We start from the raw sequence: 14,785 nt of genomic DNA, 5'->3' as shown, positions 1-14,785 counted from the left end.
CTCCCTATCTCCTCCAAGATCAAATACCAAATGCTCTGTTTAGTGTTCAAAGCTCTTCATAGCCGAGCTCCTCCCCTCTGCCTACACACCTTTCCAGTCTCTGGATGTCTTACTCCCTGACACATAATCTTTGAGCTAATGAAATTGGTCTCCTGGCTGGTTTTTGGACAAGACAATCTCCTCTCTCAGCTCCTTGTTTTTTTTCTGGTTGTCTTCCATGCCAAAGTAGACAGAGGTCTTCTATGGTATAATTACAGGTTGTCATCAATAATTATACTCAGTGGGATAAACTTAATCTTTGTGGGCATGTACATATAAATATGTACATGTATAAAACATTATGATGACATTCTATTATGACACAGATGATAAATTAAATTCTATATCTCCAAGCAAAACTATACATGAGTCCTGCTTCTCTTCCCTCCCAATACTTGAGAACCCAGACAAATACCCCTGCCATTCACCCTAGGGTAAAAGGCTCTCTTCTTGTGACCTCCAAGAACCACCATGGTTGCTTGGGTGGATGACCTCTTTATAGAAGTGAGATTGTCACAGTAAATGAAAAAAAAAATCAAAGACTCAGAGTTGGATGAGGCCTTCGGTCTATGTATTGAAGAGCAGCAAGAAATGATAAAACTTGAGTGTTAACTATGTGACAAAGAGAAGTGACCCTTCACCCACAAAGGGCTAGCCCAGGGAAACCTGGCCCTTCAAGGAACATGGAATCATTTCAATATGGCCAGGATTTCTTTGAAAGCCAGATGTTTTGGTATAATCCCCAACAATCAAAAGCAATGAATGGGCGATGCCCAGTGGCCCAGATAATAAGTAGGAATTGGGAGGAAGTATGTGGAAGAAAGAGCACTGGCTCAAGTGTCAGAGAACATGGCTTCAAAATCCCTGCTCTGCCACTGTAACCTTGGACAGCTCAGTTAATACTTGCCAAGGGCTTTATTCCGAATTAGTGAAATGAGGGGGTTGGTATAGATGACCTTTTAGCTCCACGTCTATGATTCTATAACTGGATAATCCATAAGGTTTCACCTGGTTAGACATTCTGTGAACTCTTTTCCAGGGGAGATTAAAGCCGATCAAAACTTCCATAAAGCTTTCCTTTAAGATAAATAGGTAGACTAGGTTCAAATCCGGCCTCAGACACTTCCCCGCTGTGTGACCCTGGGCAAGTCACTTGACCCCCATTGCCCACCCTTACCACTCTTCCACCTATAAGTCAATACACAGAAGTTAAGGGTTTAAAAAAAAAGATAAATAGGTAGAAACCAGTAAGGGAGAGCATTTTATTTATTTTTATTTTTTAATTTTTATTTTGAATATTTTCCCATAGTTACATGTTTCATGTTCTTTCCCACTCTCCCAAACCCCCCTAACTTCCCTTAGCCGATGCACAATTCCACTGGGTTTTTCATGTGTCATTGATCAAGACCTAATTCCATATTATTGATAGTTGGGCTAGAGTTATCATTTAGTGTCTACATCCCCAATAATATCCCCAACAGCCCATGTGTTCAAGCAGTTGTTTTTCTCTGTGTTTCTCCTCCTACAGTTCTTCCTGTGAATGTGGCTCATTTTATTTCTCATAAGTCCCTCAGCCTTGAAGGAAGAGCATTTTAGATGAGAGTGGCATCAGCAAAGGTGTATATGAAGGTGAATAGAAGACTGGGAGGTTGGGGCTAGGAAGTAGTTCTATTTGACTAGTTAGTAAGCACATATTAAGGTCCTGCTGCGTGGTCAAGGCATTGTGCTAAATGCCTGGCGGGGAGAGGGAGAGGAATAAAAAAAAAAAAAAAAAAAGAACCAAAGGCAATTCTTGCCTCTCAAGGAGTTTATGCACTAATGGGGGACAACAAACAAACAAATATGTATTAACTACATATGGGATAAATAGGAAATTATTAAAAGAAGGAAGGCATTAGAATTAAGAGTAGTTGGTTGAGGCAGCCTCAGGCACTTTCTAACTGTGGGACTGGGCAAGTCTTTTAACCCCCATTGCCTACTCCTTGCCACACTTTTGCCCTGGAACCATTACTTGGTTTAGATTCAATAGACAGAAAGTAAGAGTTTAAAAAAGAGAGAATTAAGGAGCAGTTGGGAAAGGCTTTCTATAGAAAATGAGATTTTAGTTGATAACTTGAAGGAAGCCAGGGTAGCCAGTTGAAGATGAGGAGGGAGACCATCCCAGGGATGGGAGACAGCCAGAGAAAATACTGGGAGCTGAGAGATGGGAGCATCTTGTTAAAAAGAATAGCCAGTGGGTCATTGTCTCTAGATCAAAGAGTATGTGTTATATAGTAAGATCTAAGGAGACTAGAAGGATAGGTAGACAAAGGTAATGGCAAAGCTAGGTTATGAAGGGCTTTGACCACCAACCAGCATTTTGTCTTTGATCCTGGAGGCAATAAGGAGCTGCTGAGGTTTGTTGAGTAAGGAGATGACATGATTGGGCCTGCCCTTTGGTGGCAAAATGGCAGATGGACTCAAATAGGGAGAGACAAGGCAGACAGACCCACAACCAGGCTATTACATTAGCCCAAGAGTGAAGTGATGAGGACTCACACTCTAGAGTGAGGTCAGTGTCAGAGGAAAAAAAGAAGCATGCTGGAGAGATGTTACTAAGGTAAAAACAACAGGCCTTAGCAACTATTTGGGTAGGGGGAGTTGTGGCAGGAAAGATAGTAAGGATGAACCTAGATTGTGAGCCTCGGAGATTGGATGATGGCAATATCCTATAGCAGGGGTCAGCAATTTTTTTGGCCCTGAAAGCCATAAACGCCACATTTTTTAAAATGTAATTTCGTGAGAGCCGTACAGTGCTCACAGTGCCGCTCCTGTAACAGCGCCTGAAAAAAAATTGATTTTATGGCTCCTGCAGAAAGAGCCACATCTGGCCCTCAAAAGAGCCAGATATGGCTCGAGAGCCATACATTGCCGACCCTTTCCTAGACAGTAAGAGGGAAGTTGGGGCCAGGAGAGAGTTTAGGCAAGAGAGTAACATATATAGGAAATGTAGAAAGGGTATGTGGGGGGGGGGGGACAGGAAAAGTAACCAATGCATAAGAAACTAAGGAATTTCTCCTTTATTTTTTATTTTTATTTTTTAACCCTTACCTTCAGTCAATACTGAGTATCAGTTCCAAGACAGAATAGCAGCAGTCTCGGCAATTAGAGTTAAATGACTGCCCAAGGCATAAAGCTAGAAAGTATCTGAGGCCAGATTTGAACCCAAGAACTGCGGTCTCCAGGTCAAGCTCTCTATCCACTGAGCCACCTAGCTGCCCCACTATGTCTACACTTTCACTTTTAGTGGCTTCGGCATCTTTGGCATTTAATACAGTCTTTATGGAGATGACTCCCAGATCTATAGATCTATCTGCCTGGTTGTCCAGCTCTCTTGAACTCGAGTTCTTTATCAGCATCTACCTAGTGGACATTTCAGTCTGAATTCACATAGGTATCTTAAGTCTAATATGTCTGAAACATAATTCATTATCCTTCCTCCAAACCCTCCCCTCTTCTGAACTTCTCTATTCCTTTCAAGCCTACCACGAAGCATCCATTCACCCATGTTGACAATCTTAGTCACCTTTGGTTCTTCCCTATCCCACACCTCACATATCCATTCGGTTGCCAATTCCACTGCACAGAATCACTCCCATCAGTCCCCTTGTCTCTACCCACACAGCTGCTGCCACCCTAGTTAGGTCTTCATTGGCTCTTGATCTGACCTGTTGCACTAACTACTCCTTTTACCTCAAGTCTCTCCTTTCACCACACAGTTGCCACAGGCCTAAAGCAGAGGTCTGGCCATATCATTCTCTGTAAACTCCAGTGGATTCCAGGGATCTCAGAATCAAGTACATTATCTTCTGTTTGTCATTCAGTGCCCTTCATCACCTAGCTCCAGCCTTTCCTGCTTGTTTACATATCACTCCCCTTCACACAATCTTTGGATAAGTCTTACCCGCCTTCCCACTATTCTGCACACGTGGTCTTCTTATCGCCGTGCCTTTCCCAATGTTGGCCCCCAAGACAAGAATGCACAACCCCCTCACCTCTGCCTTTTAGAATCTGCTGTATCCTTCATAGTTTCACTCAAATACCAGACCTTTCCTGATTTCTACGTCTTCCTTCCCCCGTGAATACCTTTTCCCCCAGAAATCACCTTGTCTTTATTTTTCCTGTTTTGATGTATATTTTTTTTCTTCCAATAGAAAGAAAACTTCTCGAGGTGTCGACTGTTTCACTTTTGCCTCACACATTTATTGTTGTTGAGTCATTCATTCATGCCCAATGCTGTGACCCTGTGGTTCACAGCACACCAATATTGTCTTAGTAGATACTGGAGTGGTTTGCCATTTCCTTCTCCAGCTCATCTGTAAAATGACTTGTCCAGGGTTGAATAGCTAATAAGTGTCAGAGGCTGGATTAGAACTCAGGTCTTCCCATCTCCAGGCCCAGCACTCTATCCACTAAGCCACCTAATTTCTTTCTTAACAAATATTTGCTGACTAATTGCTAATGCACAGTAGTGATGATAATTGCTACCCAGGCAACCTGCAATTTGCAGACTAGCCAGGATAGACTAGAACAAGGAGAGACTGGAGAAGGGAAAACCAGTAAGAAGCTCCTTTCACCAGTTATCCAACTGAATATAGGGATGGAGGAATGGAAGGTGAGAGAATGCCCTGAATCTCCCAAAGTGTATGGCTGCCCAGCAAAACAATTTCCCTTCTCCCCTTGCCCGTAGTGAATCCTGACTCACAATCCTTGTTGAGATTGGGTCAGATTGAATGTGAAAAAGAAAAATTAACAGCAGATGCCAGGCCTCTCTTCCTATCTGTTTGTCTCCTTTAATCAAAGCTTCTTTCTGCATATACAGCAGTTCTATATCTCTCCCAATGAGAGCATCAGCTCCTAGCTAGGCGGGATTGTTGCAGTCATTGTACTCACTGTGTTTCCATCCCTAGCACAGGGCCTGGCATCAGAAATACTTGCAGAGTCAGTGAGTGAGTGGCGAGCTCTTCTTACAGCTGATTAACCAGAATGCCCTTTAACGCGGGCTTTAGCTAACTTGTAGGGAGATGGAAGGAAGCCAGGAGTTTCCTCAGCTCAGTTCTACACTCCAGATCTCATAGTTGGATTTCATTTTTGTGACTTCACGAGCACATTCCATTTTCGCTCTGGCTTTGGCTAGTTTGCTAATTCAACATAACCTCGAGTCTACTGAGACATACTTCCTCTCCTAACTCCTTCCCTCAAGTCCCTCTGAACTGCTGCAGGTGAGCAGGTCATCTCTCTGCCTCTCTCCAGATCTCAAACAAGATTGGGAAGAGGAGAGAAAGAGATGTTTACCAGGGAGATGCTGGCACAGTGATGGGTGTAATAATGCTCAGTGCCACAAGGTGCCCTGAGGCCCTGATGCTACCTGCCTCTGCCTGAGCCTGGCCTCCACCCGAGGGGCTAGCTGTGAGAGAGTCAAAGAAGCTTTGGCCTCAGGTGCTCCAGCCCCTAGAATTCCCTGGCCCTGGGGACCCTGTCCCTCTCTAATAACTTCTATTCCCTATTCTTCCCCCCTCTGTCAGTGAGCTTGCCTCTCTCTCACACCTCTGCCTGTTTTCTGCCCCGCTCTTACTTTCTGTCTTAGAATCTGCTGGTTCTAAGGCAAAAGAGTGATAATGGCTGAGCCGGGGATGGCGAATCCCTATAACACATGTGTCAACACTGACATTTTCAATGACATGCAGAGGATGAAACATTTGCTGTAGTGTAGTGGAGATACTCGGTACTACAGATGACAATTCTAGCTATATTAATTTACCTATTTTGGTTTATTAAATACAGTTATATATTACAATTATACATTTTTGTTATTTAAACTATAAATATCACAAAATTATGGTTTTTTTCTCAAAGTGACATACCACCCGAGTTATGCTCGTTTTTTTGGCAAATTTTGACACACCGAGCTCAAAAGGTTGCCTATCCCTGGGCTAAGCAATGTCTGAGGCCAGATTTGAATCCAGGACCTCCTATCTCTAGGCCTGGCACCCCATTCACTGAGGCACTTGCCTACCTCTCCTTGCCTGTTTTTTAAAAGGCAGTCCATATTTCTAGCCCCCCCACATCAGCTTCTAGCTACTCTAATACTGGGAGTCTTAATTATTAACATATTATAACATATATAGCATATATAATATGTGATAAAATATATAATAATATATAATAACAACACCAATTTATATGCCATTTTAAGGTTTACAAAGCATTTGCCTCACAACAACCCCATAAGGTAGATATGGCAAGGAGTATTATCCCCACTTCATGGAAGAAAAAACTGAGTCCCAGCAAGCCCTTGGCTTGCTCAAGGTCACATCTAGGAAGAGTCAGAGCTAGGATTCAAACATGTATCTCTTTTGATTCATAGCCAGTGTTCTTTCCACAAAGCCAATCTACCTCCTTAAATGGATATATTTTTATCCTTTTATGCATAAGATTTGGAATGGGAAGGGGGACTTAGCAATAATGTAGTCCAACACCCTTATTATACAGATGAGGAAATGAACCCAGCAATTTACCTCCAGTCTCATACATAGTAAATAACAGAGCATCAGTTTTAAACCCAGATCCTTCAGCCTTCTAAGTCATTCCCACATCCACCATAGTATATGTAGATGGATTGGTGGAGAGAGTCTGTCTTTATATGCCTCCTTTCCTGGTATTAATTCTTCTTTTTTTCTTCCTTTATCAGGATTCTCAGGAGAATGAAACTATGGCCTATGCCAATGCTCGGGGTGCAATTCCTAATATGGACCCAAGGTGCAAATCAGTGGATTTTGAGAAGGTAAGTGACTCAGGGCAATGAGGGTAAGAGATGGTTGGATCCAGAAGAGAGGCTGCCATGGTAGAATCACTGGAGGAGGAAGGGAAGAAGTCACTATTGAAGACTAGGAGGGGCTTCCCAGTTGGTCTGGGCCAAAATCATGGCCAGGGCAAGAGCATTCTAGAGGTTGGAGTGTCCTGCTTTCTGCTGGGAGGAAAGAAGGAAGGAAGGTATGCCACAGCACATGCAATAGCACGTGTCTGGGCATCCCACATCTCAACAAGCATTGGAATCCAAATCAAACCAACTTCCTTGGGAGACATTGTTGGCACCTCTTCTAAAAATGGATTATTTTTTGGACTCCTAAGAAGATCAAAATTAATATTACTTCAAATTTCTACTGTATTGAGTCTACAATGCAATTGATTTTATGCTCTGTAGATTTTTATAATTTTATAATTGACTCTGCATCTGCTTAAGATGTTGTCTACTCTGAAACCAAATGCATTGTCCTCCCCACACATCCAACCCTGTACTTCCCAAAACTAAATGAAGGCCAGTAAGCACTACCTCAGGATCTTTGGACATTTTTTATTATTGTTAAAACCAAAAAAAAAAAAAATACTGTTCCAAGGCAAAAGAGTAGTAAGAGTTAGGCAATGGGGATTAAGTGACTTGCCTAGGGTCACACTGCTAGGAAGTACCTGAGGCCAGATTAGAACCTGGGAGCTCCTGTCTCTGGGCTTGGCTCTCAATCCACTGAGCTACCTCACTGCCTGTGCTCTGGTCACTGAGAGAAGCTATTAACACAATTTATTGTTAATGGTAACTTAATTAATGGGCAGCTAGGTGACACAGTGGAGAGAGTCCTGGGCCTTGAGTCGGGAATACTCTTCTTCCTGAGTTCAAATCCAGCCTACCATACTTCCTAGTTGTGTGACCCTGAGCAAGTCATTTAATCCTGTTTACAAAATAAGGAAAATCCCAAAAGAGATCACAAAGTGCCTGGTGACAGAAAAAAATGACTAAACAGCAATAATAGCCTAACTAATAAATTGGTCATGCTCAGACTATTATCTCTTAATTTGCCTTAATTTCCAAACATAACACTCCTTTGCCTAATGCTAGAGAAGGCTGTGGATCCATTCTGTCCCTGCCCAGCAGGATTAGGCACTCAGCCATGGAGTAGGGAGAATGGGCCACCATTCAAGCTTTCAATCAGTCAGTCCATAGACATTATGAAGCCTAGTGTCTTCTTTGTGCCAGGTATTGTGAAAGACACAGGCAATTCAAACAAGATTGAAGCAAGCGCTATTCTGAAGGAGCTTCCATTTCTCAGTGAAGCAACATGGAGGTAGATAGATATATACATAGATGCAAAAATTTGTATGTGTATAGAATAACTACACAGAGAATAACTACAAAGTAGTTAGATATAAAAGAGGGAGGGGTGCTAGTTGGGAGATCAAGAATAGCTTTATGTAGAAGACGGCATTTGAGTTATGTCTTGAAGGAAGAAAGGGATCTACAAGACATAGGAGGGGAGGGAGCACATGCAAGTATAAGGGATGACTAGGGCAGAGGTACTGCCAAGGAGGAAGATGGAGTGCCTGGCTCTCTATCTGCTGAGCCCTTGGGTCCAAGGTATTCTGAGAAAAAAGAGACTGAATATATCTACTCATTCATCTTGGGGTTTGCTTGACTTGCCCCACTCTCTCTGGGCTCCTGTTGTTTTGAAATGGATATCCACCTCATCTCACCCTGAAGAGACGAAGCTCAGACCATAATAATAATAATATCAATAACACTAATAATAATACCTAGCATTGATAGAGTGATTTATGATTAGCAAAGTGCTATCACATTTAATCCTCATAGGGAGGTTCCTGCTATTAGCACATGTAGTTTTCTCTTGGAGGTAGCGATCATTGTTATTCCCATCTTACTCTGCAAAGTACTTTACAAATATCACCTCATTTTATCCTCACAACAACCCTAGGAGGTAGAGAAGGGGAAAAAGTTGGAGGTGGGGGAGGATTATTAAGCATTTCTATGGCACCTACTGTATGCCATATACAAATATCTCATTTGATCTTCACAACAACTCTGTGAGGTAGATGCTATTATTATTTCCCTCTCACAGTTGAGGAAACTGGGGCAAACAGAGGATAAATGACTTGCCATGGATCATACAACTAGCAAGTGTCTGAGGTCAAATTTGAACTCAGGCATTCCAAATTCCAAGTCCACTTCTCTGTCCACTGCCATAGAGATCTTGAAACATCAGTTGCCCCTCTCCTCAGACCCCTCCATTATATAACAGGTGACTCTTTGCCTTGTGTATAAGAGTGGAGTTCTACCTCCCAACCGCAATAAATCGGTCAAACAACAGAATAGATTAGGAACTAAGGAATTTTCCTGTTTCCTCATCACTATGATCCTATATGTTTGGATTAGCCTTTAATCAGTTTAAAAATATCATAGGACTTTTTGGCCATTGGATGAAAGGCTTTCAGCAAACATCTTGTCAGAAAGAAGTCACACCTCTAGGGCCATATATTAAAAGTCCAGTTGTCCAGTGGTGAACTTTCTTAATCAACTGACCAGTCAGGATGGAGGACTCAAGACCTGGCAGATCCTCACACTTGTGCCAAAGAGCAGCAAAAAGTGAGAATGAAGGAAACAATACATTGCCTCACCCAGGAGGAGAGAAGGCATCCAGTCAAGGGCACAGAGGCTTACCAAATCTAAAATCGAAGAGGAGAGGAAGAAAGCGTATAAGTTTGTACTGGGTCTGTATCCCAAAGAGATCAAAGATAGGGGAAAAGGACCTGTTTGTTCAAAAATGTAGTGGCAGAGAATTGGAAACTGAGGGGATGTCTGTCAGTTGGAGAATGTTTGATCAGGTTGTGGCATATGGTTTTAATGGAAAACTGTTGTGTTATAAGAAATGAGGAACAGGATGAGTTCAGAAAGAACTACATGAACTGATACAAAGTGAAGTGAGCAGAACCAAGAGAACATTATATACAGTAATAGAAATATTGCATGATGATCAATTGTGAAGGACTAAACAATTATCAGCAATGTAAGGTTCCTCTCAAGGGACTCATGATGAAAAATTCTATCCCTAGTCAAATAAGGAACTGTTGAAGTCTGATTATAGATCAAAGCATGCCATCTTCCACTTCATTTCTTTAGTGAGTTTTTATTTATTGTATGTGTGAGATAGGTCTTCTTTCACAGCATGAACAATATGGAAATATGTATTACACTGGTATAAACTGTATCAAACTATTTATTGCCTAGGGGTGGGGAGGGAGAGAATCTTAATCAGAAAATGTCAGATAACAATTGTTAAGAATTATTTCTTCATATAATTGAAAAAGGAAGTTAATATATGTGTACATATTTGTGTATATATACATATGTGTTTGCATAGACAGATAGATAGATAGATAGATAGATAGATGTTGGTGCATGAATAGCCTATGTATCCACATCAGTTTGTGCAAAAAGCTTCCTTTTTGCCTTCTCATTAGAAATATTCCATTTTGTGTCTTCAGAATTTCTTTATTAAAAGCTTCTCTTTCCTCTGGATCTAATGTTCCCTGCCCTAGATTGTCTCAGATGTGTAAATCCTGTCTTCTTAATAGACTACACAGGCCATATTTTAATAACAGCTGACATTTTTTAACAACTTAAATATTTTATTTTATCTTTTTGATTCCTGTTGTTTCATTATAATCATTTTTTATTAAGCCCCTTCTTCCTCCCCTACCCAGCAAACTATCCTTTGTAACAAAGATTAAAAACAAAAGAAGGGAAAAAGCATTTTATCAAATCTAACAAGCAAATAAACATGTCTGATAATATAGGCAGTATGCTTCACCCATAATTTCCCCCTTCTGCAAAGAAGGGAGGGAGGTAAACTTTCTCAATTCTTTCCTAGAATAAGTGTGCAAGTGTATATTATTGCTCTTTCCATTTACATTGTTGTGATGCTCTCACATGTGCATTCTTTTCCTAACTCTACTTAAGTTCATAGAAGCCTTTCCATGCTTTTCTGAATTCATCTTGTCATTTCTTGAGATTATTACATTTGTATACTACCATTCCTCAATCAATGGGCATTTAATTTATTTCTAATTCTGTTACCTCAAAAAATGCTGTTATGAGTATTTTGGTCTGAATAGTTTGCAATTCTTCTGGCAATCAGGTTTATCCAGCACTTTATAGGAATGAGGAGAACCTTATGGCCCAGTGGATGGGGTGCTGTATTTGGAGAGGGTTGAACTAGGTGGCCTCTAAAATGGTTAAGCAATGAGGTTATGACGTTCCACATTGGAGGAACATACCTTCGTGCAGATTTGTTCACTGTTTGTCTAGCCTTTGGCTCCATCTTCTTGGATAACTCATCTGATCAACTTCCTTCTCTCCCCTTCACCACCACACCTAACACACAGCAGGAATTTCCCCTGGGTGAGGCTGCTGTGTCATGGGTCCAGGAGAGGGTGTGGTACCAGGGCTACAGTTTTGTTTGGCAGTGACCTGGCCTGGAAGTCAGTAAGTAGGCAGATTCTAGACAGGGGAGAAAGCTATCAAACAAAGAGGAGGGAGAGGGAAGGGGCTAGGGATAAGCTTTTCAGGAGTAATTCCTATTTTTAGGTTTATTGTATTAATTCCTCATCTGACCTTCCCAGCTTGCTCACTAGACTGAACGGTCCCAGAGATCTTTTCAGCTTGTACCTTAGAAAAAAAGTAAACAGAGGTCTTACACCTCTTGTAGCCAAGGGGACTGTTGTTAGTGCTTCTCCAGAGCAGATACCAGGTCCTAAGAATCTGAAATGTCCTCTTTCCAACTGAAATCCCAGAGTAGAAGATCCGCTCCCATGGCAAAGCTTCCCTCTGGCCATTTTGGACAAACTGAGCAAGCTGTAGATAAAGGGCTCTGTGTAGTTTAATCCTTTGTGGTTTGCATTTTGTACCTGTACATTTAAGGCAGAATGGAAGTACGTGAGAAGTCAGAGGGCACTGGTCCCATCCTTTCCCAGTCATAGAAGGCTGCTTTGTAGAAAAGGAAGGAAAAGAATGAACAACTTTTTTTAAACCCTTACCTTCTGTCTTAGAATCTATACTGTGTATCATTCCAAGGCAGAAGAGCAGTAAGGGCTAGATAATTGGGGGGTGACTTAAGTGTCTGAGGCCAAGTTTGAACCCAGGGTGTCCTGTCTCCAGGCTTGGTGATCTATCCACTGAGCCACCCTAGCTACCCCTAAAATTAGCATCTATTAAACATCAATGTACCAGGCACTGTGCTAAGAGCTTTACAACTATTATCTCATTTGATCCCCACTACAGCTCTGGAGGTAAGTGCTATTATTATTCCCATTTTACAGCTGGGAAAACTAGGGCAAACAGCACTTAGGTAACTTGCTTTTTAAAAGTTTAAGGATAGATTTGAACTCAGGTCCTCCTGACTCTAGGCCCAACACTTTATTCACTAAGCCCCCGAACTTCAGGATAGCAGAAGAGGAAGTAAGAATACAGAAAATAGGGGACAGTCTAGGCAAAAGCATCATTGTCTTAAGGGTTGGGGAGGGACCTTTCCTCCCCATCTGCTGCCATAACTAGAGATGTGACCAGATATGGAACTAGTCAATAAACTAAGTAACTATTTCCCAGGCTGAATATTTGGGGACACTGGAGTAACTTGAAAGCTCCCTTAGTACCCCAGAGGTACTTAATACATCATTTTTAAAATTGAATTGTATCATGATAGCTTCCCAAGATTCAGTCCATCTCCATCCAATTCAGCAAGTCCTAGGCCCCCTACTAGGTGCCAGAAGTACAAAAACAAAAGCTCTTACATTCCATGGAATACAAATAATCCAGGAAAGAGGAAAAAGTACTCATATGTACAAAAATATTTATAGCAGTTTTTCTGTGGTGGCAAAGAATTGGAAATTGAAGTGGTATCCATCCCCTGGGGAATGGCTATACAAGTTATATGATGGAAAATATTGTGCTGTAAGAAATGATGGAAAGTATGGTTTCATAGACCTGGGAAGATTTGTGTTAACTGATGCAGAATCAAGAACTAGTAGAACAATTTATATAATAAAAGCAATATTGTGAAGACAAACAATTTTCAGACATTTAGAAGATCTTTTTAACAGAGTGACTAACCACAATTCCAGAGGACCTATGATGAAACATGCTACCTAACTCCAGAGAGAGAATCGATGGGCTCAGAATACAGATTGATGCAGATTCTTTTGGGCATAGCCAATTGAGAAATTTGTTTTGCTTAACTATACATGTTTATGAGGCATCCAGATGGCTCAGTGGACAAGTCACTTAACCCTTGTCTGCCTCAGACCACTGGAGAAGGAAACGACAAACCACTCTAGTATCTTTGCCAAGAAAATCCCAAGGACAGTATTAGTGTGCTATGATCCACAGAGTCACAAAGAATCGGATATGACTGAACAAGAAGAAAATACATATTTGTAATGGATTTTGTTTTTCTAGCTTTTTCAGAAGGGCAAGGGGGCATGGAGGGAGCAGTGAAGAGAAAGGAATTCAGACTTGAAAATAAAATTGTTTAAAAAATTTTTTAAGAAATAAATCCTATGAAGCTCTATGGTCTCTATTTTCATGGAGCTCACAATCAGGGTAGGACAACCTGAATGAATGTATAAATAGCTCAAAAATAAATTGAAGTGGGGAGAAGAGTGGGTTGGTCTAAGGATACATGGCAAATTTGACAAAGATACATGACAAAAATGACAAATTTGAGAAAGTACTCTAAGGATTAGGAAGTAGGTTGGGCCAGATGGGACTAGACATGTTTAGATGACATAAACCCCAAGCAGAAGAGAAAAGAAGAATCATAGAATGATGAGTACTAAATACTGCTTCTAGATGGAGTAAATCTCAGTCTCCATATTTCTGCCTCAAGCCTCAAATGAAGAATTTCTATGGTGGGTTGTTTTTTTTGTTTTTTTGTTTTTTTGCCTCATGGAATCATTAGCTTCTATTTGGACCATTCTAATTATCAGAGTGCTTGTTTCTTGGGCAAAGTTTTATACCACTTGTGCCAAGCTGTTAATTTCTAATTATTTCTTCCCAAACTCTCATTTCTTTTACAATCATTTTGCCTAGTGGTTTTTTATTTATAAACATTTTAAACTTCTTTTAAATATTTATCTTATCCAATAATTCTAGATGAATTTGAAGCCAAAGTATACATATTTTTTTATATTTTTTATTATAGAAGTTTGGTTTATGTCTTGAGCATCTCTGTTACCATATCTTTTTATGACGGAGTTTTTATTGTTGCTTGCTCATTCTTCATGCCTACTTTCTAACAGAGCTGAGCTCTGCATGATTCTGGAGATAATGTCTAGACTCTAGGCTGATCCTGCTGTTGTTTCTTGAGGGATTGGATATTATTTTATTCTAGTATCTCAAGGACAGCTCAGGTGAGGACCTTAAAGTTTTAGTGTTCCCAGAGTGGTCCCGCCCAGGGCAAGTCTGATCTTTGCTTCCTCCCCACTCCCAAGTGCTGCAAGTTCCTGACCTGTGTTTGAATGGGGGTAACCATCCTGTGGGTTTTCTCTGTTTGGAATGTCAGGAGATTGCTGCTGAAACCAGCCATTATCATGCACCTGAAATCAGAATGTATGTTAGAAAGGAAGATAGCAGAGATAGAATATAGTAGAAGGCTCTCAGGAGGCTTGGTTTGAATCCTGCTGCTGGCAGTTAACTCTTTGCTAGTTAACAGGCTGCCATTTAATCATCTGCCTTTGGGCAGGTCCCTACCTCTGTGAGTCTCTTCATCTATGGCATTGTCTGAAAAAAGTGTTTAGAGTACCCAATAAACATCAGTTATTTGGTGAAAGCTTAGCTAAACCATCTACAAAGCTGTTGCCTGCCCTC

General features: G+C 41.0%; 1 protein-coding gene across 1 annotated transcript in view; it reads left to right on the top strand.

Moving 5' to 3' along the window:
- The window catches only part of FA2H (fatty acid 2-hydroxylase), a gene marked incomplete at its 5' end in the record, with an annotated part of 86,372 nt that overhangs the window by 33,063 nt on the left and 38,524 nt on the right, over nucleotides 1-14,785 (top strand). The window contains one exon of the mRNA XM_044659366.1: nucleotides 6,770-6,862. Coding sequence (XP_044515301.1) covers nucleotides 6,770-6,862 — 93 coding nt within the window. The remainder of the gene's footprint in view (nucleotides 1-6,769; nucleotides 6,863-14,785) is intronic.

This window comes from Gracilinanus agilis, chromosome 2, assembly GCF_016433145.1.
Source record: "Gracilinanus agilis isolate LMUSP501 chromosome 2, AgileGrace, whole genome shotgun sequence".
NCBI classification, from domain to species: Eukaryota; Metazoa; Chordata; class Mammalia; order Didelphimorphia; family Didelphidae; genus Gracilinanus; species Gracilinanus agilis.
The sequence above is the reverse complement of the archived record's forward strand: the minus strand, read 5'-3'. Positions and strand labels throughout refer to the sequence as shown.